At 42.4% G+C, this 26,956-nt stretch overlaps 1 protein-coding gene across 2 annotated transcripts in view; it reads left to right on the forward strand.

The window, feature by feature from the left end:
* The first annotated feature begins 8,247 nt into the window (after window positions 1–8,247).
* Window positions 8,248–26,956, forward strand: part of zfr (zinc finger RNA binding protein) — a 111,794-nt gene continuing 93,085 nt past the window's right edge. For both annotated transcript variants that reach the window (XM_084309083.1, XM_084309084.1), the window contains exons 1-2: window positions 8,248–8,365; window positions 8,940–9,021. In XM_084309083.1, coding sequence (XP_084165209.1) covers window positions 8,329–8,365; window positions 8,940–9,021 — 119 coding nt within the window. In that variant the 5' untranslated portion in view covers window positions 8,248–8,328. The remainder of the gene's footprint in view (window positions 8,366–8,939; window positions 9,022–26,956) is intronic.

The raw sequence follows: 26,956 nt of genomic DNA on the forward strand, positions 1-26,956 counted from the left end.
CTTCCCTGGAGTTAGACAAGAAGATACATACCTTTTTTGTCTCTGTGCGTGCATTTTAGCTTTGGGAATAGACGCTCCGTTAGCATAGCTTAGCTTCATCACTGGAAGTGGGGGAGGGTTAGAGCCTTACAGTGCCTTACAGTGTATTGCAAGGTCTGACATTGACCAAACTTGATATGCATGACCTTGGTGGGCTCTAGGCCAACTCCTGAAAAGGGAGTCAATGTCAGACCTTGCAATCAAAAGTTAGGGGCGCACTGAAATTATGGCAAGGGTTATTAGCCCCCTAACTTTTGATTGCAAAGTCTGACATTGACCCCCTTTTCAGGAGTTGACCTAGAGCCCACCAAGGTCATGCATATCAAGTTTGGTCAATGTCAGACCTTGCAATACACTGTAAGGCACTGTAAGGCTCTAACCCTCCCCCACTTCCAGTGATGAAGCTAAGCTATGCTAACGGAGCGTCTATTCCCAAAGCTAAAATGCACGCACAGAGACAAAAAAGGTATGTATCTTCTTGTCTAACTCCAGGGAAGATGTTAAATAAGCTAATTTCCCAAAATGTTGGAGTTCCCCTTTAAGAAAGTGAAAAAGCAAAAGTTCTAAATTTGCATAATGCTGAGTAGCAAGTAACATTCTTTTACAGAGAAGGGAGATGTTGTGTCCTCTAACATTACATATTGAGGCTGTACTTCCCAAGAGTCTCCACTATGGGGCGTAGTTGATACAATGCCATGTTATGCATACAGAAAGAGAGAAGAAGAAGAGTCCTTCCTTCCTTGATACCACGCTGTATGAGATAGACCATGCTTGTACGATGCTATGCTTGACTAAAAGGCTAACGAGTAAACTGCTTTGATTGATTGATTGATTGATTGATTGATTGAAAACTGTATTAACAGATTGCAGAATGGGTACAATACAGTACAGCTCAATACACACAATTGTTAAGGGGATGCAGACCAGAGAAAGACTTTCGTCTTGTTTACATCAGGGTCCCCCATTCCTGAGTCTTATTACTACACCTCTACCTACATACAAAATACTACGTACGTACAACATAACAAGTATGCTTCCTTGTCGAACACCACAGCTCACTGGGGGGGGGGGGGGGGGATAATGTACCGTTTACCTCCACCATCTGTTCTCTCCCCTCCAGGTAGGATTGCATCCAGCTCACTGATGAGTGATGAACTATCAAAAGGGATGTCCGATATTATCGGCCGACCGATATTATCGGCCGATATCGGCAGTAAAATGTGATATCGGAAAATATCGGTATCGGTTTAAAAAAAAAAGTAAAACAATAACAATATTTGTTATATATATATCCAGTGAAATTATTAGTTACCTGAAATTATTCAGTTTTTTGGGGGGGGGGAACCCTGCATATATCGGTATCGGTTGATATCGGTTGATATCGGTATCGGAAATTAAGAGTTGGACAATATCGGAATATCGGTATCGGTAAAAAAGCCAATATCGAGCATCCCTTCAAAACCAATTGCTTTTAGCTTGTCAATCAGAATGGAGTGATTGACAGTGTTGAAAACCTTTTGGAGGTCCAGCATGACCATGCCGCAGTATTTGCCCGCGGCCACCTCTTGTTTGATGTGGTCGTTCAAATAGAGAAGGCATGTGTCAGTGGAGTAGGATGCTCTGAAGCCAGATTGGAATTCATAGATTCTTTCTTTTTTCTCTGCGAGGTACTTTTCGACCTGTTCGTAGAATTTTTTTTCCATGATTTTCGAGATGGAGGTAAGAATAGAAACAGGGCGGTAGTTGCCTGGGTCTAATTTGCTGCCTTTTTTGTGCAAGGGGGGGTCACATTCACAATTTTGAAGTCTTTGGGGACATATCCCTGTTTTATGGAGAGGTTTATTATGTGGGTTGAACATACAACATTGATGAGAACAATGGAAGAATTTGGAATACCAGTTTCTGACCGAAGAATAATTGCCAACTTATACTGAAGGCAGAAGGCAAATGTTAGAATAGGAAAGGAGAAATCAAGAGACTTCCCGGTGGAGAAGGGTGTAAGACAAGGATGCATCTTGTCCCCTGTACTCTTTAATATGTACAGTGAATCACTGATTAAAAAAGGTCTGAGAGGAGGGAAAGGAGTAAACTTGGCGAAGAGAACATCACCAATATAAGATACGCTGATGACACCGCTATAGTCTGTAACTGTCAAGAAGATCTACAGGACATGATGAATAAGCTGAATGTCGAATGCAAAAACTATGGAATGTTGCTAAACACAAAGAAAACTAAAGTAATGATCATTGAAAAAACACCAGGAACTGTTTGTAAAATACAGGTGGATGGAGAAAAACATGAACAAGTGAAGGAATACATGTACCTTGGAAGCTGGATCAGTGAAGGTGGAAGAGCTAACATGGACATTAAGAGAATAACCGGAATTGCAAAGGGCGCATTCTGGAACCATAAAGAATTATTGAGACGAAACATAAGTTCGAAAACGAAGACCAGGATTTTGGAAACGTATGTTATGTCAGTCTTTTCATACGGAGCAGAAGCATGAACGCTGAATGAAGAGGCAAAGAGGATGATAGACTCTTTTGAAATGTGGACACTGAGGAAGATGCTGAAGATAACATGGAAGGATAAGATCAAGAATGAGGAGGTACTGAGAAGAGTGGGTATGCAAGGCCAGCTGCTGGAGAGGTTGAAAAAGAGAAAGATGGAGTTGTGCGGGCATGTTCTGAGAGGATCCAGTGGGGAGATGTTCAAGAAGGTGGTGATGGGGAAGGTGGATGGAAAGAGAGGAAGTGGAAGACCAAGAAGAGGCTGGGTAGACGATGTCTGTGATTGGAGCGGAGTGAGAGGCGGAGTCACGGAGTTGGAGAGAAGAAGTGGGGACAGAATGGGTTGGAGAGTGATAGGCTACCTTCGGAATGAAGAAGCCACCTGATGATGATGATGTGATGCTGCAGGGGAAGCGGCATAAAGGATCTGTTATGGAAACTATTATACGTTTCATCCTATTACATCATTTGTAGAGCTTACTGGGCCTATTATTACTCTAGACAGCATGTTCATAGCTCTGTTAAATACATATTCTCTGTAAAGCCTTGACTAGTTAATATAGTTAACTAGAATATAGTTTCTCAGACACTAGGGCGACAGTCTTAACAGTGTTAAAACAACGACCAAGGCCCAGGACAGTTTGTCTTAGATACTGTATGTCATATTTTCAGAATATGTCATCATGTCCTTTTTTTGTTGTCTTTTGTTTCATATCAATCTTGTGTCAGATACGACAAAACCCCTAAACCCATCTTTGTTTTCCATTTTGTCATCTTTGTTTTCATTTGTCATTCCAAACTGGTGTATTTAATTGTAAGTCTGACCAGAGCTCTTTCTCACTTTCTGGTCAGATGCTTGTGTTACACTTGTCTCTGATTGTAAACTGAGGATACGTTCTGTGGCCACAGAAAATAAACTACTATCTGAATTTCTACAGTTTCATTGTTTGGCTCATTTAAAATATTCCACGACAGATCTCACATGGGAATCTGAATTATCTCTCCTCAACTTGTGCCCATACTTCAGTTGGCAATTCATCACCTTCAAAACTCTGCAACACTGACAAACTCCACTCTCTCTTTGAATCTCTCAACATCCCAATCAATTGGTACAGGACAAATGATCCATCCATCATGGCAGGTTAGCTCGAAGATGGCAGACTACTTCAGACGGAGGTCTCACGACAGCGTGCTGTCCATTCCACCCGGTATCTACAATGTTGGATCCCCGCCATCATCACAGCTTGACTTTGTTCCCTTCCAACCTAACTACATTACCACAGGACCAGAGAGTGGCTTGGCTGGGGTCCTCCTCCTATCATCTTCTCCCAAGCTAAGTGGTTTGGTTGTTAATTAACCTGTGAACAAATACACCACTCTGCTAGATAGATTAACCCAGTTGTACCACGAAGAGTGGCTGCTAGGTAGATTAACCCTAGCGTTGTACTACCAGGAAAAGTGGCTGGAACCACAGTTTTTGGCGTTTTTCCCGCAGCAGCTATTTATTGTGTGAGAACAACAAAATACACAACTTAAGATCAATATGTATCCTGGAGGATAAATTACTCTAACGTCTGGGACCAAAATGGAGTTAAAATGTATTAAAGATGAAATTACCCTAAACCTGACAAGTCTGCAGCCTGTACAGGTGTACAATCTCACTTGTGGGATCGAATTTTGAGAACTGAACATTGTAATGATGACCTAACAATGGCTACTGGTCACTGAAAAGTTATGGAGTTGTAGAATTCTGAAAAAACACTAAAAAAAAGTATGTTTTTTAGAAGCTCATAGGCTATACAGTATAACCCAAATAGTTTCCAGGTACCCAGTACCTCCTCTAGTTGTCAGTTGTCTCTCTTGACTGCTCTGAGCGCCTGGATACTGGACTTTCTGAGCAAAAGGCCCCAGGCGGTCAGGGTGGGGGGTCAGACCTCCAACACCATCACCCTGAGCATCGGGTCCCCCCAGGGCTGTGTTCTGAGCCCCCTGCTGTACTCACTATACACACACAACTGTGTGGCCAAGTTCAGATCCAACTCCATAGTGAAGTTTGCGGATGACACAGTGGTGGTGGGGCTGATCTCGGACAACGACGAGAAGGCCTACCGGGAGGAGGTTGAGGTACTGGAACGCTGGTGCCGGGACAACAGCCTGCTCCTGAACATTGGTAAAACCAAAGAGCTGATCGTGGATTATAGGAGAGGACAGCAGGAGACACACACACCACTGAGGATAAACGGGGCTACCGTGGACAGGGTGAGCAGCTTTAAGTACCTGGGGGTCCACATCTCAGAGGATCTGACATGGACAACACACATAGACTCAGTCGTAAAAAAAAGGCGAAGCAGCGCCTCTACCACCTGAGACAGTTAAGGAAGTTCAGAGTATCTGGGAAGATACTCCAGTCCTTCTACTCCGGAGCTGTAGAGAGCATCTTGACTGGAAACATCACTGCCTGGTATGGAAACAGCACGGCACAGGACAAGAAGGCCCTACAGAGAGTGGTGCGCTCAGCCGAGCGTACCACGGGTATTGCACTACCACCCCTGCAGGTTCTATACAACAAGAGGTGCAAATCCAGAGCCTGCAGAATAATGAAAGACCCTCACCACCCCAACAACCGCCTGTTCATGCTACTAGGACAGAGAGACGTTGGCTCAGCTTCTTCCCCCAGGCCATCAGAGCCTTGAACACTGAACTCTCCACACACAAGCACACATGAGCACACACACAACACACACACTGTATACGCTCACACACTAACAGTCACTTTAACATGAGCAAGCACACACTCATCCTGCACACGCCCACACTTCCACTAAGGAAAGGTCACTTTAAGAATAGTATAGTATAACTTGAGATTGTATAATATAGCATGTACAGAAAGACCCAGTGCCTCATCCGTAGCTAACAGTGTATTGCACTACCACAGGACCTAGCATGTCCTACCATGCTCTGTAAATAACTCATGTACATATACTGATATGCCCTACTCTGTTTACTTGTTTTATTGCACAATGTCGTTCTATTGGATTCTATTATATGTTATTACTATTGTATTATGCACATCGTTGCGGGCAAGACCACCGGCATTTCATTGTATACTCGTATGCCGTGACAAATAAAACTCTTGACTTGATAGAAGAGGTTGGCCAGGGCTGAGATGGTTTCTGAGCACAAATGTGTCACCCTTTCGGGACAGTGTTTCAGTCTGAAGTGTTTTGTGTATGTGCTCTGTATGTCATCGGCTATTCCCAGAATAAATCCCGGGCCACTTACAGATAACAAATGAAAGTTGGTTCAGGCTCTATGTATGACTCCTTTTTTTTTTTATCCACTTTTTCTCCCATTTTCTATATTTTTCTCCCATCCCAATTTTCGTATCATCCAATTCAACCCTCCCCTGTCACGGACGCTGTTTCTTGCCTCCCACAAGCCGGCTGCAATGTGGACTAAGTCATACATAGCACAAGTCCCCTCCGGTACTTGAGGTAACAGCAGTCGCATCTTTTTCACCTGTGCAGCTCGATCTCTCAGTGGCGAGGAGTAACGCGTGGGAGGCTCACGCTGCCCCCGACACTTCCTGATTCTACTGCGCAGGCGCACCAACCGACCTGTGGGAGTCGCTGTCCACAACGCCCGATCCCCACCCATCAGTTTCCCACCCCCTAATATGGCCAATGTGTATTAGTACGGACGACCAGCTAAACTGAAAGCAAATGTGGAGTGCTGGGCTCGAACTGACGAGCCCAGCGTCTCCAGCATTTCGTGGCGAGCGCCTTGCCCACTACGCCACGTAGCCGCCCTCTCTATGTATGACTCCTATGTAACATCAACCCATCCATCTACTAACACGTCCACATGCACAGACTCACTTTAAACAAACACTCACATTAGACACTTTAACAATACACCATATTTTATGTATTTATTAAAGAGATTTGCACCACATCCATACATCATTTTTGCTTTTTTTTTTTTATTCTGCATTTTTGTACCTCATTCCCTGCATTTTTACTTCATTGTACTTAGGTTGTACCTTAGTTTTACTGTATGAAGCACATTCTCAGGGGCTCATATTTCACTGTAATGTACATGTACTTTATACGTGACAAATTAAACCAAACTTGAACTTGAGGCACTGGTAATTCAAACTGGTTCCAGTCCACATGCCTCGATGCCAGGTCATCACACAAGGGTCCAGTTAGCCATATCATTTTGCAGCAGAAAACTTGGCTAAATGCGTGGCTAAATCACCATCACCCATATGAAGATTAGATTAGATTAAATTAAAATGTATTGTCATTATACTGCACAAGTACAGTACAATGAAAATAAGTTTGGCATCCAACCAGAGAGCAGAGTGCAAATGTAACAGTAAAGTGCAATAGTAATATACAATGTACAGGTGATTAAGTCTCCCTGTCTCTCTGTGAGTGGATGTCTCATGGTGATGACCAAGGTGGTGGACGTCCCGTGGTGATGGCCAAGATGATGCGTTCCTCTCTACGTCGCCCCCATACTTCAAATGGATCCGAACGGAATACATACTCATGTGCAAACGGAATATGACTCTGATATTTGGAGCTCCAAGCCTTGACATTTAGCCTTTATCCTATTGTCATACTAGCGCTCGTTTCCATATGCTTTCTCTTTTGGTTTTGTGTTGTTCTTAGCTCTATTCTTTTTAAATCTTTCAAAAAATGTCTTATGTACCTGTTTTATTCTCCACCCATCGATCATCCATAGAAACACTACCCAGTATGGTTGTCAATATCCCAATGTACCCAACCCCCCCCACCCAACCTCCTCCAATGTACAGTTTCTACGTCAAATGTATATACTCCCTTTTCTTGACTCCTTCTGTATCACAAACAGTACTGTATTTGCAAATCTGGTATGTCATAAATGTATAGATGTAGCAGTACTGACTATCTGTATGTCATGTATGTCATATATGTCTATATGAATTGAAAATGGGGGACCCTGATGGAAACAAGACAAACGTCTTTCTCAGGTCTGCATCCCCTTAACAATTGTATGTATTGAGCCGTACTGTATTGTACCCATTCTGCAATCTGTTAAATAAAGTTTTCATTCATTCATTCATCACAGACATCCAAGAAGGGGTTAGGGGTTGAACGGCCCTTCTAAGGTTTCTCTCCTCCACATTGCCTGTGGTGCTTCTTTCCTATTGCTAGGTTTGTAGTGAGTTTTTCCTTACCTTCGCTGGGGTATGTCTGGGAGTGTTGCATTTATTCATTTTACATTTATTTTGGATTTCATGGTGGGTTTTTTGTTCTTGATTTATTGTGCTGTTTCTTCAAGACTTGTCCGGCCCATGGGGACATTAACTTGTGATTGTGGGCTTTACAAATACATTTTATTTGATTTGGTATACAATATATAAATTAGTAGTACTGAGTAATAGTGCTAGTCAGATGTATGTACAACTTGTAGTTGTAGTATTAATATGTACTGTGATACAGTTAAAGACACTATGGTAGTAAGTACTACACATTATACAAACTACAAAGGCCTATAGATTCAAGGACAAGTTAGGCTATATGACAGCCTTATGTGTCTACGAGGTGGTGAGGGTAAATAATATAATTTGACTATGTTTACTGTGACCTTGAAATAATACCACCTAAACACTACAACTCCCACACTTGTCTTATTTAGAGCGCGTGCGCGACAAGCCACTTCCGGATACAACGAGCTCATATAAATACGAAGGTTTACGAGACGACCGTCGTCAGAGAATAGGAACCCAATGATTCCCATATGTCCAGTGGTCTCCTTCACCTATGGTAAGTGTCGATTAAACAGGCAACGGCGTCGAATAAGCTCGTTTATAAGGACGCGTTCGTTCGTTAACAGTGATATACGGGTGTTTATTATCTCCGTGTCCTTGGAGCTCTGATTAGCCCGTCTGTGCTGCTCAGAACGCGGTCGTCTCCCATGTAGTCTGCCGCTAACGGTACCTAGCCTGCGCTGCTAACAACTAGCAGTATCTAGCCTGCGCTGCTAACGGTATCTAGCCTGCGCTGCTAACGGTACCTAGCCTGCGCTGCTAACAACTAGCAGTATCTAGCCTGCGCTGCTAACGGTATCTAGCCTGCGCTGCTAACAGTACCTAGCCTGCGCTGCTAACAACTAGCAGTGTCTAGCCTGCGCCGCTAACAGTACCTAGCCTGCGCTGCTAACAACTAGCAGTACCTAGCCTGCGTTGCTAACAACTAGCAGTATCTAGCCTGCGCTGCTAACAAATAAGTTAGCAGTAACTAGCCTGCGCTGCTAACAGCTAGCGGTACCTAGCCTGCGCTGCTAACACCCTCAGCTAGCACACGGCGTTAACCCTGGCTGTTTCTGTCCCCTCTGCAGTGCCCAGCCGGCTTGGTGAAGATGCCAAAATGGCTACCGGCAACTACTTTGGATTTACCCACGGTGCCGCTGCGCAGTACGGGTAAGAGGAGGAGACGTCTCCCCACTTCTAGCATTTTAACTGCCAGGACGTGTTCTCTCTCTCTCCATCACCCCTCGTGTTCGTCAGTGCGTGTTTAGTGACGTTCTGATACCCATCGCTTGCCATTGTTCGTGGCGGGGGGAGGGGCGGTAAGTGGGTGTTAAGTAGCTGCTGTGCGGCTGCTCTCCTGCTGAGCGTGAGCTGGCCTGGCAGGTTCTGTGGGTCCCGCTGCTGTGAGGCTGAGCTACCACTAGATCTCAGATAGTGGAGGTTCCCAGGGGCCCAATTGTTTCTTTTTCAATATTTGATTGAGGATGCAATGTTTACCATACAAATACATTCCCTACAAAGTGCAATAGTAATATACAATAATATATAAAAAATATACTAGTAACTATACGAGTACTACTGAGTAATAGTAATACATCAGATGTGTGTACAGAGTTGTAGTGTGATGTCTGTATAAAGACATGGTAGTACTAGTAAGTAATTCTGGCCAGCAGGCAGCAGCGTATCTAGTAAGGATATGTATAGATATAGTATCTACAGGAGGTATGTACAAATAATTATATGCAGGTATATACAGACTGTATATATACAGTAAGAAAACAGTATTGTATATACAGCATTGTTGCACATGCTGTCATGCAGAGTTATGGCATATGCTAATAGTTTATATGCAGGTGTAGAAGTGTGTTATTATACAGAAATATATATTGGTGTTTTGATTGCACACCGATGCCACACTTGAGTTTATTAACATCACCAAAGACTACATATACTGCTCAGTTTCACTGATTTTGCAATATATTGCTGAGCTTAGGCAGTTATGTCAAGGACTCATTGAATGTCATTGTCCCCTAAGCGGCATGTCCTGGAGATTTTTTTGTAAGGACTTTTTACGCAACAACAAAATGTATAAAGTTTTTGCACTTTACAAAAAGACAAAATTAATAATTATTAATTGGCTCTAATATACTAGACTCACCCTGCTAGTATAGTATACTCACTCTGCTGTAGAGCCATTCTCACTCCTGCCCCTCCCACTCCTGTGACTCAATAAAACATCTTCCCATCTAGTTTCGGCAGCACAACTGCAATCATATTTAGATGCCAACAACTACCATTAACGTTAAAACCACTTCCCAGCACAAGTCCATCTATATAAATATATATTGAAATAACCAAAACATGTTTTGGCTTTCCGTGTTCTGTCTAGCCAGCTGTATTTCTGTTTCACTGCCACACTACAGACTGAACCCTTTCACTACCACACGGTTACCCCTTTCACTACCACACTACATAATGTTAACCCTTTCACTACCACACTACATACGGTTAACCCTTTCACTACCACACTACAGAAGGGAAACCCTTATTATACGATCCATTCTTGATATTTACTGAAAACGAACACTGTTGACATTTTTCCAACATTGGCTGGCTGGCTTGTGTACCCAACTTGGACTAAAGCCTTGGGGCCTGATTTAATTTAGACTATTATTATTTAGGCTAGTCTAATGCTTTTCAAGCTGTGTAAAAGAAAATAATCAGTTTTTTTAATATTTATTTTTTTAATGTTTGCACGTTCTTGGAAGTGTTATGGAAATGGCACATCCGGCTTATTTCCAGCAGCTGAGAGCTCTTTGATGAGAAGCCAAGTCTATTCTTTATGGCATTAATGTAACTGTCCCTGCATGTCTCTTTCTGCTCGCTCAGCCTGTTGGACTAATGCCATACTGTCACGCTCCTACACCCCAGTGGCCCGGTGACAGACTACTAGGTCACATTATCATCCAGAGTCTGTGATACAAGACTCATCTTTTTTTATTATTATTTTTAGAAAGTATAGGTAAACTGGAGAGTTATCCTAAAAACTGGGTGTCCTGGTCACTCCCAAGCCGAGGTGTTGCCATGTAATCGCAGCATCCTTAGGACGGCTGGGAGGAAGCCTATACTGAATATATGTTTATTTTTATTATATATACAATAATTGCATATTGTGAAGAAGCAAACAACTAGTTAACCTCTTAAGATTCCTACAAAACGCCCATCGAATACGTACCCAAAGTAAATTGAAAGCTATTCTTGAACCATTTGTACCACTGGGGTTTACACTTACTGATGTAAACAGTTTTCTGATTCAAACTAGATGTAGAGATTATTTATTGTTATTGCATGTAATACAACAACACTTTGTTGGAGCCATCCAGTTGGTAGCATCAAAAGAATACAATATACATAACACTCGCTCGCACAAACATACATACAGATATCGCAGCAACTATGCGGTGCAATCCTGAATATGCTCATTCATTATTGATAATTATGAACGCTAAACTAAAATGTTGTCGAATGTTTTTTCTTGCAGAAGTATGAACAAATAAATGGATTCTGAAATAAATGGCACAAAGATGATCATTACAAGATACAGACATTAAAAAAATATATCTGTTGTAATGCTGTCAACTAGTCCTACATCCTGTATTTGAATCAGGCTTGAGATCTTTATGCTTGAATCTGTTATGCACCATCTCCTGTCATTTTGTGTTCTCCAATAAATGGAGAACCCCTATGATTTTATAATGTGAGATTGCCGTCGGCATAGAGTCCAGTACCAGCGGTGTCGTGGAGCTGCTTCCTGTGTGGCTGTCATTCACTCGTTCAGAAGCTGTGTCTTCTGTGCCGAAGAGGCTGGCGTTGAATAACCGACTGGAGCACAATGAGCTGACTGTGTGTGGGAGGATTCTAGCAGAGAGATTCTGAAAAGCTTCCCTTAGTGGTCGGTTGGCCATGGTGACTTTGGTACGGATAGATTCTAGAGGATGGACGATGGTGGATTTTTACAGGCTGATATAATAATGATATTTTTGTGCTGGAAAAACCTGAGTGGGCTGTTGTATCGTGGACACTGAGCTGATGGTGTTGGCTGTATATGCTCCACAATTGTCACATTGCCGGGCAGATGTCAAAGTCTAACCATCCCATTACAAAAAAAAATTCTGGGTGCTTCAATTGCAAGAGCACAAATATTTTACATCACTTGTACTGACTTAAGAGAAATAACTACATGTGAACGAAACGGGTGGGGTGACACGTAAGGTTCCAGGTTCAATTCCTTGAGTACTGATTACAATACATTTGAATCTAATCTAAAATGATGTGGTCCATAACTGTGCTAGGTTCTAAAGACGACACTTGCTACTAGCAAAACCGAGACTGCAGCTTTAAGCAGGGCAGCAGTTAGTTAATGCATTAATAATGACATAATATAACCAACGTTATCATGCTCATAATTTAATAAAGGTGTTATATAAAGTTGACTTATTATTTAAAGAGAAATAATCTTGTGATACACTGACATTATCTTTACGGTTTGGAGCCTCCATTCAAAACGGTGCCGTGGAGGCTGCAGCCACCATCGCAGCCAAGTAACCATTGTTTGTAAGATAAGATATTCCTTTATTGATCCTTGATTAGTCTTAGCGGGGGGGGGGGGGGGGGGGGGGGGTGGTAGATTACAGGTAAGGTCAGGGTAATGGTGGAAATGCATGTATATGGTCAATAAGATTAGATCGGAATATAGAAATATGATAAATAAACGGTGTAAACGATATAATTAACCTTTGAATATAAAAATGAGAAGAGCAGTATCACAAGGTGCAGGAGTGTCTGTACCCTAACTGGCACGATATAAGTAATCTGTGCAGTTTTGGTGGTTAAGAGTCACACACTTAGTGGTCAGACATTCCTAATGGTTCTTCAGTTGTAAAATCTGTCCTATTAAAATCTGTCCTAGATTAATTGCACGGTTTTGTCTTCGAATCGGCATCAATCATTTAATGATGTCTATCCTTTTGTCATGACATGCAAAAGGCAAATCTTTTTTTGGGTCTGATTTCCACGTCATAGTAGCAGTAGTAGTCATGGCAGTAGGAAGAGGACGTTTCAAGCTTTGTAAAATTCAACTCTTCGAGCCCAAACACGCAACTGTGTCATAACTCGGTTGTCTTAATCTCACTGGCTTCCAGCCTTCCACAGCTGGCTGAGGACGACCGCTTGATGAATGTGACAGTTCAGCTCACAGTGTGAATGATGGACGTGTGAAATATGCGAGCTGGAGCATTTGGAGCGGTGATATTATGCTTCCTCTAGTCTCAACTCTCAGGATGTTGACCTCATAATAGAATCCTCCTCCCATTGGCTGACTAGTTCAGTGTTTAATGACTGCTCAGCCATTCTTCCAGTTCAGCACCCCCTCCTGCAAGTATTTATGCATATAGCATTATTAGGGAGGAACATTACACCTACAGATTTATTTTAAACTCATACAAATGTCCTATTGAATATAAGTTTGTATAAATATGTTTTTCCCACCAAATTGTTTGATAAACCTCTGAGAATATCTTTGCAGCATCTCTACATCTTTACCCTCAATGAGACGCAAGGTTCTATGAATATGCTAATTGACAACAAGCACCCATTGATATTTACCGGGAAAGTCGCCAGTAATGGATTCTTTCAAGACAAACTCCACGTTCTGTGTTCGCTGAAGCTAAAGGTGTCTCATTGCCACATATTGGGTCATGATACGTTTTACCTATTTTGTGACATCACACATGCATCTCTGATTTCAGGGAAGCACAGAAGTTCTCTCTCCAGGGGAATAATGTGAAAAAGACTGGTGGCAAGTTCTGTATATCTGTCAGTCATGCCTCCCAAGAGTACAAAAGAGTACACAACTTGTCAGCAAGGGTAGACACTGCCATCAGCAAGAAATTAAAGAATATACACTGTTGTGCCGGTATCCGTGAAGTGCATTAATTAGGGTTGGGTACCGTTCACATTTTAACCGGTATCTGGGAATCGGTACCGCCTTTCTGTTCTTTACTCTCTGTAATAACGTTTTTATTTCTATTTCAGTTGTAAAACTAAACTAAGTCTAAACTTCTCAATTTGTTATCGCACCACACAAACTAAAACTCCTCCCTTGCCCAAACCGTTCCTACAACAATTTTTAATGTTTCATGATCACGTATATATGTATTTTATGTTTTAAATATCAACATTATCTGACCATCCTCAGTATATTTACTATCAAACTCCTTTGACCTTATCTGGTTTTTCCAAAGACCAGAGATGGGACGTGTCGTGCACACACACACACTCTCATAGAAAGGGAGAATGGCTCAGCCCCTCCCATACCTCACTGATTACGCTTCCGTGAGTCTGCCTCAGGGCAGCTCTGGCTGCAATTGTAGCTTACCACCACCGGTATGACTGTGTATGAACGAATAATGGACTCTGTGAAGCGCTCTGAGTCAGAGCAACAGTCAGTCAGAAGAGCGCTATATAAATCCAATCCATTATTATTGAGCGTTTCCAGGGTTAGCTTAGCCTAGTTAACGTTGGCAGCGTTAAGGGCAACGTGGGCATACAGGAATGGCGAAGATGCAAAGGATGTTAGACACATTGGACCCGTTGCTCGCAGATTTTTCACTGCACATAGAAACTTGAGAGGAGTTTCAGTGGGCTGTCGAATGCAGGGCTGAATAGCTAGATGTCAGCTTCTCAAATTTAAGGCGAGACACTACAGGTGAATAGGGTAAACAATTTTACTAATAGATATCACAATGAAACTTCCCCAGTTGATTACTTGTATTAAGACAAGACTTTTTTGTATTACAAGTTTTCTGAAATTGTATGTTTAAATAAGCAAATGAGGCATGATCTACTTAAATATGCACTAATTTGCATATAATTCCAGGACAGAAATCTGAACATTGGATAAAGCCATTTTCAAAATTATAGTTTCATTTTGTTGACATATTGGAGCCAAAGGTTATTACAGAGGGGATTTTGGATATCTCTTTTTTTTATCACTCCATAAATCAGAAAATACTCCATTCAGTAAATTTTTATGGTAAAATTCCATATTTTGCCATTTTTAGGAATAAAATGTGATATAAATCAGGGTATGAATGCGATATCAACAAACGCTTCTGTAAATACCTTTAGAACATAGATATGAATAGAACTGGAAGGTTTGGTGTATGTGAGTGCTACTGAAGTGGAGATTTCTGGCTCAGAGTATGAGGAAAAACTCATAAAACAGATTTTTGGGAAAACGCCTTCAAAGTTCTGTATTGTAAAATGCCATACTTTTTTTTTTAAACAGATATTTACAAACGCAATACCTAATCAAACCATTAGTAATTGACAACCTAAACACATGCCTGATAACTTAATAATGATATTGAACTGAACAGAACTACACACAGGCTACAAACAGTGTAGTACAGTGTAGTACCCCCTAATAGGCAAAAAATATTTTAATAGATATCACTATGAAACTTTCCCAGTTTGTTATGTACATATAAACGAAGAGAAAATATATTGCAAGTTTTCTGAATTTTATGTTTATATATGCAAATGAGGCACTTCCCCATTAAATATGTGCACATTTTATGGATGCAAAATGAAGTAAAATGAACGACTAAATGTGTGTTATTGACGTTTTAATGTCACTAGTTTCATAGAAGACATGTTTAGGAAGCAAAATATAACAATCTCAAAATCAACAAAAAAAAAGTATATGTGCCTATTCACCTGGGGTGTCTCGTCTTAAGGCCCGCACTGGTCTGTGTCTATTATGAAATGACAATTGTGTGTCATTGAAGGTCCGCTGGTCTGTGTCTATGCCAATTGCGTTAATATTTTCTAACTGGGCGCGTCTTAACACTTTGAGTGCCACTCACGGCTTTTCTCGGGTTTTCGCCCCGACCGTTGAATGCCACGGTCACGAGTATTCTCGGGTATTTAAATTTTTTAGCAATCTGAAATCATATTGCATCACGTGAGCCTACCGTTAGAGATCCAGGGACCGCCAGCGCTCGGATGTGAAAAAAGCGCCCCCTATCGTCTCCCAGATTGTAAATCACCCTTTTGGAATGGACTCAATGAAAGTGAATGGGAGAACGCATTTCTGACTCCACATTTTACTTCTCACTGATGCAGCCTGGGATTTTTTCAAATGGCGATCGGAAATTGCAATAAACCATTTGGATACCATCTGACCTCAGGTAAGGAATCTGTTATCAGTGTTAGGATAATCCGACTAGTTTTCACGGATATATAAGCGTTTATGAGATATGGCTGTTTTGACTGTAAAAGCCATGAGGAAATAAGAGCAGCGATTATCAGTGCACGGCACGAGCGTGCGTGCGCACACATATACTATCGATCATCTAGCGTTTATTTGAAAACTATTCATAAATAGGCCGACAAATGACAACGTTCTGGAATATTCCAGTAAAAGGCGATTATCATAGGCATGGGTTGTTTTTCAAAATGCTATCAAACGGAAATGAAGCGATAAAAATACAATATGCCTTGCCAATGTTGACTGGAAAATGAGTCTTTGATAAGCGACGGGCAGATTAGACACATAGCCTTATTTTTATAACATAGATTAGGCGATATTAACGTTAACATTGGCCGTGGATGGTGGCATTCAACGGGGTAAAAAGGAAAGTGTTAAGGTACTCTCAAGGTACCGAAATGTGGCACAGCCACAGAGTCAATCGGTACATTGTAGTACCAACGTAATTCGGTCGGTACCCTTAACACATTGAGTCCCACGCCCCTTCCGGGAAGTGACCCCTTCCTTGCCGTCCATTAACCCCATGTAAACGTAATTGTAGTTTGTAGAGCTAAACCTATATTTTATAGTATAGCTATGGGTCTAATAACGCCGTCGAGTCTCATTGAGTTGCTTCTGGCAAATATTTTTTTCATCCGTACATTTCCGTTTTATACAGTTTTGAATATAGTGGTTGCTTCTGAGTCATTCCAGGGAAAAGACGCGAAAATAAGTTTTTGTGTAATTCAATAAACACGTCATTTTTCGCCTGATTATCGGCTCTTCCTGAAATCAACATTAGATCATAATTATTATCCTTCCTCGTGCAAGCATGCAATGTGGTTTAGACTGGCGCGCCCCCCCCCCCCCCCCCCCCCGCCTGCAACCCAACGCCAAACAGCCATACACATAAAACGCAGATCAACGCAAGCTTTCATATATAGTTTCCTTACCTGGTCTCTGATGTAATGCAAAAAAAAGAATCCAAATATCTGAGCGTTATCCACAGCGATCCCGTCTCCGACGTTGGGCATTGCACTTCAATGGGCGGGCGGGGTCAGTAGTCCAAACCATCCCTAAAAGCATGTGTTTTGCCGGAGTGTTTAGGACCCGCCCCCATGCCGCAGCTCGGTAGAGAAAAGAAACTAACCTGTTTCTAACGGGGTGCAATAATGGCCAAAGGCGTTAGAAGGTGGTATAAGACCGTCTGCCAGCTCAGACACATTCAGTACAGCATGCAGAAGGTGCCCCGCTGAATTATGAATGGCAATAGCGAATAAAAGAAATGGCACTCAACGATCGGGCGACAGAAACGTAGTTCTACGTTTCCGGCAACCAAATGGGTTAAAGTACAGAGTTCGGTACCCAACCCTAGCACGAATATATCTTCTCCGACACTTGGATATTTGGCGTGAGAGAGTATAACTACCCCTGGGCGGCCTGTCACTGACACCTCCGTTTGCCTCCAGAAACACATTACAGAGACATGGCTGCCTCTGCACACGTGCATCTAATCTTCCCGAGACACTGTTTGGGCAGCCCACTCACTTCGCCGCACTCTGGCGGATGTGGGGCGCCATGGCAACAAGGGAATGTGTCGATGTCTACTAGTCAGGGAGCACTCTGAATTATTAAATGGCTCATTAACACCCAAGACTAAATGTCTCCAACCTTCCCACCCAAGTCTTTTGTATAGGAATGACAATAATCGTACTAATGGTTGAATATCATAAATGTATACCCAAATGTGTTTGTCCGGCGTAACTCCATCCAATAGTTGTAGAATAATGAATAGATGGGAAACGGGACACATTAGTGGGCTGAGCTGATGTGTTGGTGGTGGCAGTTGTTTGAAAATGAACCACTTAGAAGTCATCTTTAAAATAATTGTCATTATTCTTCATCTTACCTCCTATTTTACCATAGTTATTCCTTTATGATTAGTTGATAATTTATTACAATAAAACATTTATTTGGGGTTTTCCAGTGAGCAAATACAATTTGTACCTGACAAAGTGAATTATAACTGTTCACATTGACTGCTGGGCTGAGTGTGAAGCACTGCGTAGAGTTGCAGCCTGTCACACACTGATGTCCTTGTGGAGTCTTTATTTACGACTTCATGACGTGGATCTGTAGTGGATCCACACAGGATCGTGTGACATGCTTTGTCCAGGATAACATCTGAGTGAATGAACAGGTGTTTGAGCCTCAGCTGACAAAGATCCACTTTGGATCGTCACCAACCTACTTTCTAAACTAGACGCCGGGCCGAATCATTAATGACACCATATGCCACTAATCTGGTCAAACGTTCTGGCCAACTGTCTGTGTATGTATACAACCTAAAAAACAACGTTTCGGTCACTAGATGCCACGCATGAGGTTTAGTGAGAAGTGTGTGCATGTTTCAATATTACTACCGATAGTTTTTGGTTTTCTTATAGCAGCTGGCAGTATTATACTGTTCTCAAAGTCCGGACTAAATTATCTAATCTAATCTTAGAAATTAAGTAAAGTGAATAGTACTGGGTGTTAACACTTTGAGTGCCAGCCACGAGAAATCTTGTTAGTTCATGCCATGCGTTGAGTGCCAAGGATGAGAAATCTCGTTATTTAATCCTTATTGCTTTTATTAGCGATATCCATTAATTTTTCATCATTCTAGCCTGACGTTATCATTGGGGCTGTCTATGAGCTCGAACAGGGAAAATACCGTCCCCTATTGTCTCCCAGATGGTAATGCACCCATTGGATTGGACTGAATGAAAATGCATGAGAAAAGAAAAGTCCGGAATCCACATTTTACTTCTCAGGCATGTAACCCGAGCCTACTGCAGTCATCGCCGACCCTCAGTGGAGCGTGGATTATGTGTTTCGAGTACCCAGCGTTGGATCAATAAACGTGATCGATATTTGGAATGGCGATCAGGAATTGGAATAATCTTTTTGCAGAACATCTGATGTGAGGTAAGGAATCTATGTTACCAGTCTTGTGGTAATCTGAGTTTTTTTTCACATATATCCAGGGCGCGAAATTAGAGCCCGCCAAGCGCCATTGGCGGGCAGATTTGATGTTTGGCGAGAGACTGAGAGGTCTGTCCGCCATGTGGCGGGCAATCAAATAGTCATGTGAAAACCGATCTAAAACCATGATCCAATTCTTAGCGGAGTTCTCACTCGCTGTCTCAGCACAGACATGCAGCGCACTGCTCCTCCTACTCCTCCTGCCCCTCCCTCACCCATGTAAACAGAGGCTATTGCCTCGGACAGTCACTGTGACGTTAGTCTAGTCAGTGGGACCTCCGTGAGCTAATGTTAGCTACCGTTACAAAATGACCCAGTCAACTATTCACTTTTAGTTTAATACATGAGGCATTGTGTAACGTTATCCAGCCAGCTAGCTACTGATAGCTCCTGATATCAACAAATGCTCCAGCAATAGTCTAGTGCATAATACCTCCGTTGGCTAGGTAGCTCACGTTGGTTCACTAGTCACTACGAAATGTCCCAGTAAACTAAATAGTTCACTGAGGCGTTGTCTTAACGTTATCTAGCAGTAGCTACAGATAGCTCCTGATATCAATGTCTTATAACATGCGTATTCGAGCCCCTGGCTTCCATCGCATGAGGGCATGCTGAATAGGGTCCAGCTGCAGCGCCGGAGAATCCTTGCTGGAGGCTACTCGAGTATACACACACAGTGGAGCTGTTTGCAGATGGTGAGCATTTTGACATGTTGCGTGGTGGCGATGTCTCGCACATAATACAACAAAGTGTGATTATATAGTATATATTTTATTTAAAAAAAATTGGCTGGTAAGAAATATGCTTGGCGGGTAGATTTTTCTCATCTACCCGCCATTGGCCGGTGAGTCAAAAAGGTAATTTCATGCCCTGCATATATCTCAACGTGTCCCCTATAATGTGTGCGCGCTGACCAGGAAATAGATATTGATTTTTTTTTCAGCGTGCATAAGTATACTATCGATAATCTAGCGTTTATTTGAAAACTATTAATAAATAGTAGGGATGGGTACCTTCACATTCGAACCGATGCCTGTGAATCGATACCGGTACCCAACGGTACCTTTTTTCGGTACTTTAGTCTCAAGAAATTTAATTTACCTACCTCTGTCGTGAAAAAAAAATCCAAACTTCAAATAACTACAATTTCGACAGTTTTCAGCTTGCCATTGCTCCGACTGCTTTGTTGTTGAATCAAGTCAAATTCTAGGTAAGCATATATTGTGCGTGTGAACGTTGACATGAAAAGAAAAAAGTGAAAAGAAAAAAAAATCTGTATCTCTTGAATCGATACTCGGCAGTACCGACGTGTTTCGGTTCGGTACCTCAAAAGTACCGAATTCGGTACCCATCCCTAATAAATAGGCCGACATTTTTTGTGTGTATTCCACTAAAGGGCGTTTATCACAGAATATTTTAAATTTTCTGGAAACATTCAAAAACTTATAAAACTGAAATGTACAGATGAAAAAAAACAATCCGCTTTGTACATGTTGACTGCAAGCAAGTCATTGATAAGCGACGGGCGTATTAGACACATAGCCATAATATAGAAAATAGCTCCATGAAAATCATGAAATATCGGAAAATCAGCCCAAAAAGGCTGGCATTCAAGCGCTAATTCTGGCTCCCCCTGCTGGCACTCAATGTGTTAAGCATAACATAATAATGCTAAGTTCATTTACTTCTGACCATTATAGTCAAAAGTATTTTCCTATGAACTGAAACTCATAAGATCACATAAGGCTAGCATCATTGGCGTTCAGTTACAGCTATGAAGAATGATAGCTAGTTAGCCAACGGCTGCAAAAACGAATGCCAATGATCAGGGGGTGATATTAAAGCCCGCCAAGCGCCATTGGCGGTCAGTTTTTACGTTTGGCGACTGCCACTGAGAGGTCTGCGCGCCGTGTGGCGGGTACCAAATAGTCATGTAAAAATTTAAAATCTGTTTTGGTTTTACGACGGTCGCAGTTTTTGGCAACCCCGTCGCTCACGGCGCGTCATCTCGTTGGCTTGTTTACCAACGTGACATCCGCTACACGCTCTTCTTCTGCTCTGTAGGGAGCTCAGCTAACGTTACGCCCACCTAGCTAACGCCGAGTAGCCAACGTTAGAGAAATGTAATAACGTTAAATAACATTAATCACTGATGCAGTATGTGGAACCATATTAAAGGAGTAAGCCGGCCGGTAAAAAGACAACTCACCGCGGAAGAAGTGGCAGCGAGGCTCACGTTAGCTCGATATGTCCCAGTAAACTAAATAGTTCACTGAGGCGTTGTCTTAAGTAACGTTATCTAGCGGGCTAGCAGTAGCTACAGATAGCTCCTGATATCAATGTCTTATAACATTGATTCAATGCGTATTCTAGCTGAGGGCATGCTGAATGTGATTTGACCAAAGCACAGTAACGTTATACCAATAGGGTCCAGCTGCAGCGCCGGAGAATCCATGCTGGAGGCTACTCGCGTATACACAGACAGTGGAGCTGTTTGCAGATGGCGAGCATTTTGACTTGTTGCGTTGCGTGGTGGCGATGTCTCGCAGATAATACAACTACAAGTATGATTATATATTTTATATAAAAAAAAATGGCTGGTAAGAAATATGCTTGGCGGGTAGATTCTTCCCATCTACCCGCCACTGGCCGGTGAGTCAAAAAGTTAATTTCGCTCCCTGCCAATGATGTTATCAGACGTTGATATCAGTAGCTACCCAGCTAGATAACTTTATGTATTAAACTAAAGTGAATAGTTTACTGGGCCATTTTGTTTAAACTCGCAAGGCACATACTGAGTGACAAACTAGCGAATGGACAGAGGGGGGGGGGGAGGTCGCACCAGAACCATTATTTGCACTCGCACGAATGCTCCCAATTATATTTTGAGGTCGCACAGATACAATTTCGGTCGCATATCCAATTCGGTCTCAATTTCTAGCCCTGATCCCTAGATCATATACTTTTGTCTCCCAATGCCAGGATTAGGCCTGTACCCGACTCCGAAATTGTCTTAGTTGAATCGAATTCAGCAGGTCAATATGACTAAACATTCTTTCTTTTTTTTTAACTACATGGTGTTGCTGGCTCGTTGTCATAGTGGCCTGGCCTCTATACAGGGCTGTACGTTAACTTTTTTTGCACATAGCACTGGTGCTACAGAGGTTTATAGTTTTGTAGCACATGCCAAAATCTTGTAGCACAAGTATAAAACGTGTTATATTTGTAACGGTCACAAATGTGCCTATTGTATTTGTGTTATTTAGTTGCAGTGCCATGTTTGGCTGTCATTTAGTATATCGCCATGTGTTATTATTACTATGATACTCTCATATGCTATTTTCAATTAATATCATAAACAACATAAGGAATATTAGCATAATTTTGAGTGGACTGAAGGAATGAGTCAGCGTTAATAGTTTTAAATGCAAATAATTTATTGAAACATAGAAGCGGGGTCGGTTGGGACACACACACACACACAATGGGGGACCCTGATGTAAACAAGACAAACGTCTTTCTCAGGTCTGCATCCCCTTAACAATTGTGTGTATTGAGCCGTACTGTACTGTACCCATTCTGCAATCTGTTAAATAAAGTTTTCATTCATTCATTCACACACACTGTTTCAACTCACCACCCCCGCATCATATTGTAGTCTAGTCTGTCTTCAAACTTCCACTCCTCTCGAAACTTGTTTATTTGAATATCAACATTATCTGTCCATCCTCAGTTTACTATAATATACTCCTGTCCTGACTAGTGACTTCATCATCTTTCCAAACGCACGCACACACACACACAGGGAAGGGGAGAGAGTGCCCCCCCATTTCCCTTTCCCCAGTCCACACTGTCTGCTGGCTCTGCCTGTGATCAGGATTAGCTTGTTAGCTTGCTAACCTTGTAGTGATTGTAATGGTACATAAACGTTAATTTCGGGCGATGTGCGCATAAAGGAATGGCGACGGTGCAAAGCATGTAGATGCATTTGACCCGTTGCGAGAAAAAAAAACCACCACGGACTTATTTCGGGACGTGTAGGTGCACTGCTGTGTTAACGCAGCAGTTCAGTGCGCACCAACCGAGTGAACCGACCAACGCGCTGCTCTGCTTGCAGAAGGCGCACGGATAGGGCGGATATGACTCGTCGAGTTGTCACAAGAGTTTTTTCAAAATAAGATTATCATATGCACCTGAACGTTGCTAGCTTTCGGAGCCTAGCTGGAGCTGCGCGTGGGCAGAAATGAGACCAGCTACAGGATTTTCAAAATAAGAGTATCTATATGAATTGAATCCCTATCGCACCAGTGCTACTGAAGTAAATCCATCCATCGCACAGACCGCTGTTGCTGTAGCACGTGCGATATATATGTCTCACTGTACAGGCCTGCCTCTATACCAATGTTGGCGGAAGCCCTGACACTATAGGCTGCCTAATATTCACCAAGATATGTTGCATTTTATTTGCATTGCTAGGTCCTATTCAAAGGCAGCTTAGGATATTTTAATGCAAAAATGGCCATCTTACTTGAGTTGGAAGCCACCTTTTACTGTTTTTCCTAAAGTACTGAATTGGCTGAGGAAGGTGTGACCTCATCTGTAGAGCACACTAGCCTACGTTCCTGACCAGAGAAGCTTCTACTCCAGTGCTTCAGAAGCTTCTACTCCAGTGCTCCTGAGAAACATCAAATGACTGGACTGAATACTGTCATTCTATTCCTTTCACCTTTTTCTCTCTACCCCCCCGCCCACATACACACTTCCCAGCATGCTGCACTGCTTTTGAGGTGTCACTCGCCTGTCTCGCTGCCTGTAACAAACGTATCCACACTCCCATCCTACTGTACAAATCCAGCCTTCATCGCAGAATCTTCCCTTTTTGTGAGATGCCAAATAAAAGCTTGCAGCTGTAGTGGTGTGTTATTGAATATAGACTTAATCCCTGATTTCCCCCCCCCCCCCCCCCCCCCCCGGTCGGTTTACACAAAATAGTCTGCCTGGGAAATTATATTTAAAATGTTCTCTTTGGGCTTCACTCTGTCACAGTAGTGTCCATGCTCTGAATAATCGAGACTGAGCAGATTACAGTGTTATCATCTGGAAGGATGTCGAGATGAATCAACTATGTAATCGATTTTAAAATGTGCTGCGTTGATTGCTTTGAAACATTTCTTTGGTGGTGGTTAAATGTTCCTAAGCATCTAGTCTGATGGAAATAATAGGAGGTACGGTAGGAGATCAGTAGGAGGAGGTACGGTAGGAGATCAGTAGGAGGAGGTACGGTAGGAGATCAGTAGGAGGAGGTACGGTAGGAGATCAGTAGGAGGAGGTACGGTAGGAGATCAGTAGGAGGAGGTACGGTAGGAGATCATCAGGAGGAGGTACGGTAGGAGATCAGTAGGAGGAGGTACGGTAGGAGATCATCAGGAGGAGGTACGGTAGGAGATCAGTAGGAGGAGGTACGGTAGGAGATCAGTAGGAGGAGGTACGGTAGGAGATCAGTAGAAGGAGGTACGGTAGGAGATCAGTAGGAGGAGGTACGGTAGGATATCATCAGGAGGAGGTACGGTAGGAGATCAGGAGGAGGAGGTACGGTAGGATATCATCAGGAGGAGGAGGAGGTACGGTAGGAGATCATCAGGAGGAGGTACGGTAGGAGATCATCAGGAGGAGGAGGAGGTACGGTAGGAGATCATCAGGAGGAGGAGGAGGTACGGTAGGAGATCATCAGGAGGAGGAGGAGGTACGGTAGGAGATCATCAGGATGAGGTACGGTAGGAGATCATCAGGAGGAGGTACGGTAGGATATCATCAGGAGGAGGAGGAGGTACGGTAGGAGATCATCAGGATGAGGTACGGTAGGAGATCATCAGGAGGAGGTACGGTAGGAGATCAGTAGGAGGAGGTGGGGTAGGAGATCATCAGGAGGAGGTACGGTAGGAGATCATCAGGAGGACGGTAGGAGATCATCAGGAGGAGGTACGGTAGGAGATCAGGAGGAGGAGGTACGGTAGGATATCATCAGGAGGAGGAGGAGGTACGGTAGGAGATCAGGAGGAGGAGGAGGTACGGTAGGAGATCAGTAGGATGAGGTACGGTAGGAGATCATCAGGAGGAGGTACGGTAGGAGATCAGTAGGAGGAGGTGGGGTAGGAGATCATCATCAGGAGGAGGTACGGTAGGAGATCAGTAGGATGAGGTACGGTAGGAGATCATCAGGAGGAGGTACGGTAGGAGATCAGTAGGAGGAGGTGGGGTAGGAGATCATCATCAGGAGGAGGTACGGTAGGAGATCATCAGGAGGAGGTACGGTAGGAGATCATCAGGAGGACGGTAGGAGATCATCAGGAGGAGGTACGGTAGGAGATCATCAGGAGGAGGTACGGTAGGAGATGATCTGTAGGAGCAGGTACGGTACGGTAGGGTCATACCACCGGTAACAACAAATCCACAAATCTACCAACATCACTTGGTTGACTAAGTCTAACCCATTCATTATATCCCCACATGACCATGTCATGACCATCTATATGGATTTACCCAGACTGCTGTTGCACGTGAAAACTGTTAATAGCTTTCATTTAAACACTTGCGATTTGCTATGCATATTCATGACCTAGAGGATGAACCCTATTGATTTTGGCGACCCCATGACCTTTCCTCTATCGCAGGGATACTCGACTAGATTAGCTAGGGGGCCACTCTGAAAACGATTATAAATCCGTTATTCACTAGTGATGACTAATCATTCATTATTGTTTTATTGTGGAATTCCATTAGTCTACACCAAAGTGAGACTACTCTTCCTGGGGTCCAAACATTAAAAATACAAACACACAAAAAAAGTTAAATAAAAATATAAAACTACAAACATTGAAGTACTCACAAGAAAACATCACAACAAACAAAACAGTGAATCAAAGCTCACTCAATATTCATAAGTCAGATATCACAATTCTCCAACCATAAAATACAAATTACATAGTCAGTCCATAAGAACAAAACTGATTTAAATCTTTTATATGATTTTAACTCTTATAGCATAACTTTTCTCAAGTCACCGATCACCTTTATATTTCCATACTAATTTCCATAATAGTCAATGACCAAGACAATATTGTTCTAATTTGCTGTGCACATGCATGTCCCCTAGAGCAGTGGTTCCCAAAGTCGGGGTCGCGACCCAAAGGTGGGCCGCGAGCAGCCACGGGTGGGCCGCGAGATGATAAAAAAAATAAATAAAAAAAAATAAATTTTTTTTTTTTTATTTTTATTTTTTTTTATTTTAATTTTTTTTGTCAGGCCACTGAACTTAGAAGCAGGCCAGGACAGTGTTTCTAGTTGTATTCTAAAATTCTATTCTATTGTATTCTAAAATGTGACTATATGGTTTTATATTAACTTAATAAATAAACAAAAACGAAAAATCTACTTATTTCAACGAACATTTCAAACTAAATAACAGATTATGCACATAAAACGCTGAAAACAACCGAAGCAACAATAGTATTTTAATGAGGCTATTATTATTATCATTATTATTTTGCAACAAGTTAGCCCTCTCATAAATAGCACATATAAATGAATAACTAACTTGAACTAACTTAATAGGATTGAAGTGATATTTGGCTTAAAAAATCGGTCGCCTGGCAAAAAAAATAAAAAAAAAAGGCCTGACGATGTGCATTGGGCCGCGGCTCTCTGACGCCTTATTTTCTGGGCCCCGGCCTGAAAAGTTTGGGAACCCCTGCCCTAGAGGAGGAGGGG

Source organism: Notolepis coatsorum (assembly GCF_963971535.1).
Source record: "Notolepis coatsorum genome assembly, chromosome: 2".
NCBI lineage: Eukaryota > Metazoa > Chordata > Actinopteri > Aulopiformes > Paralepididae > Notolepis > Notolepis coatsorum.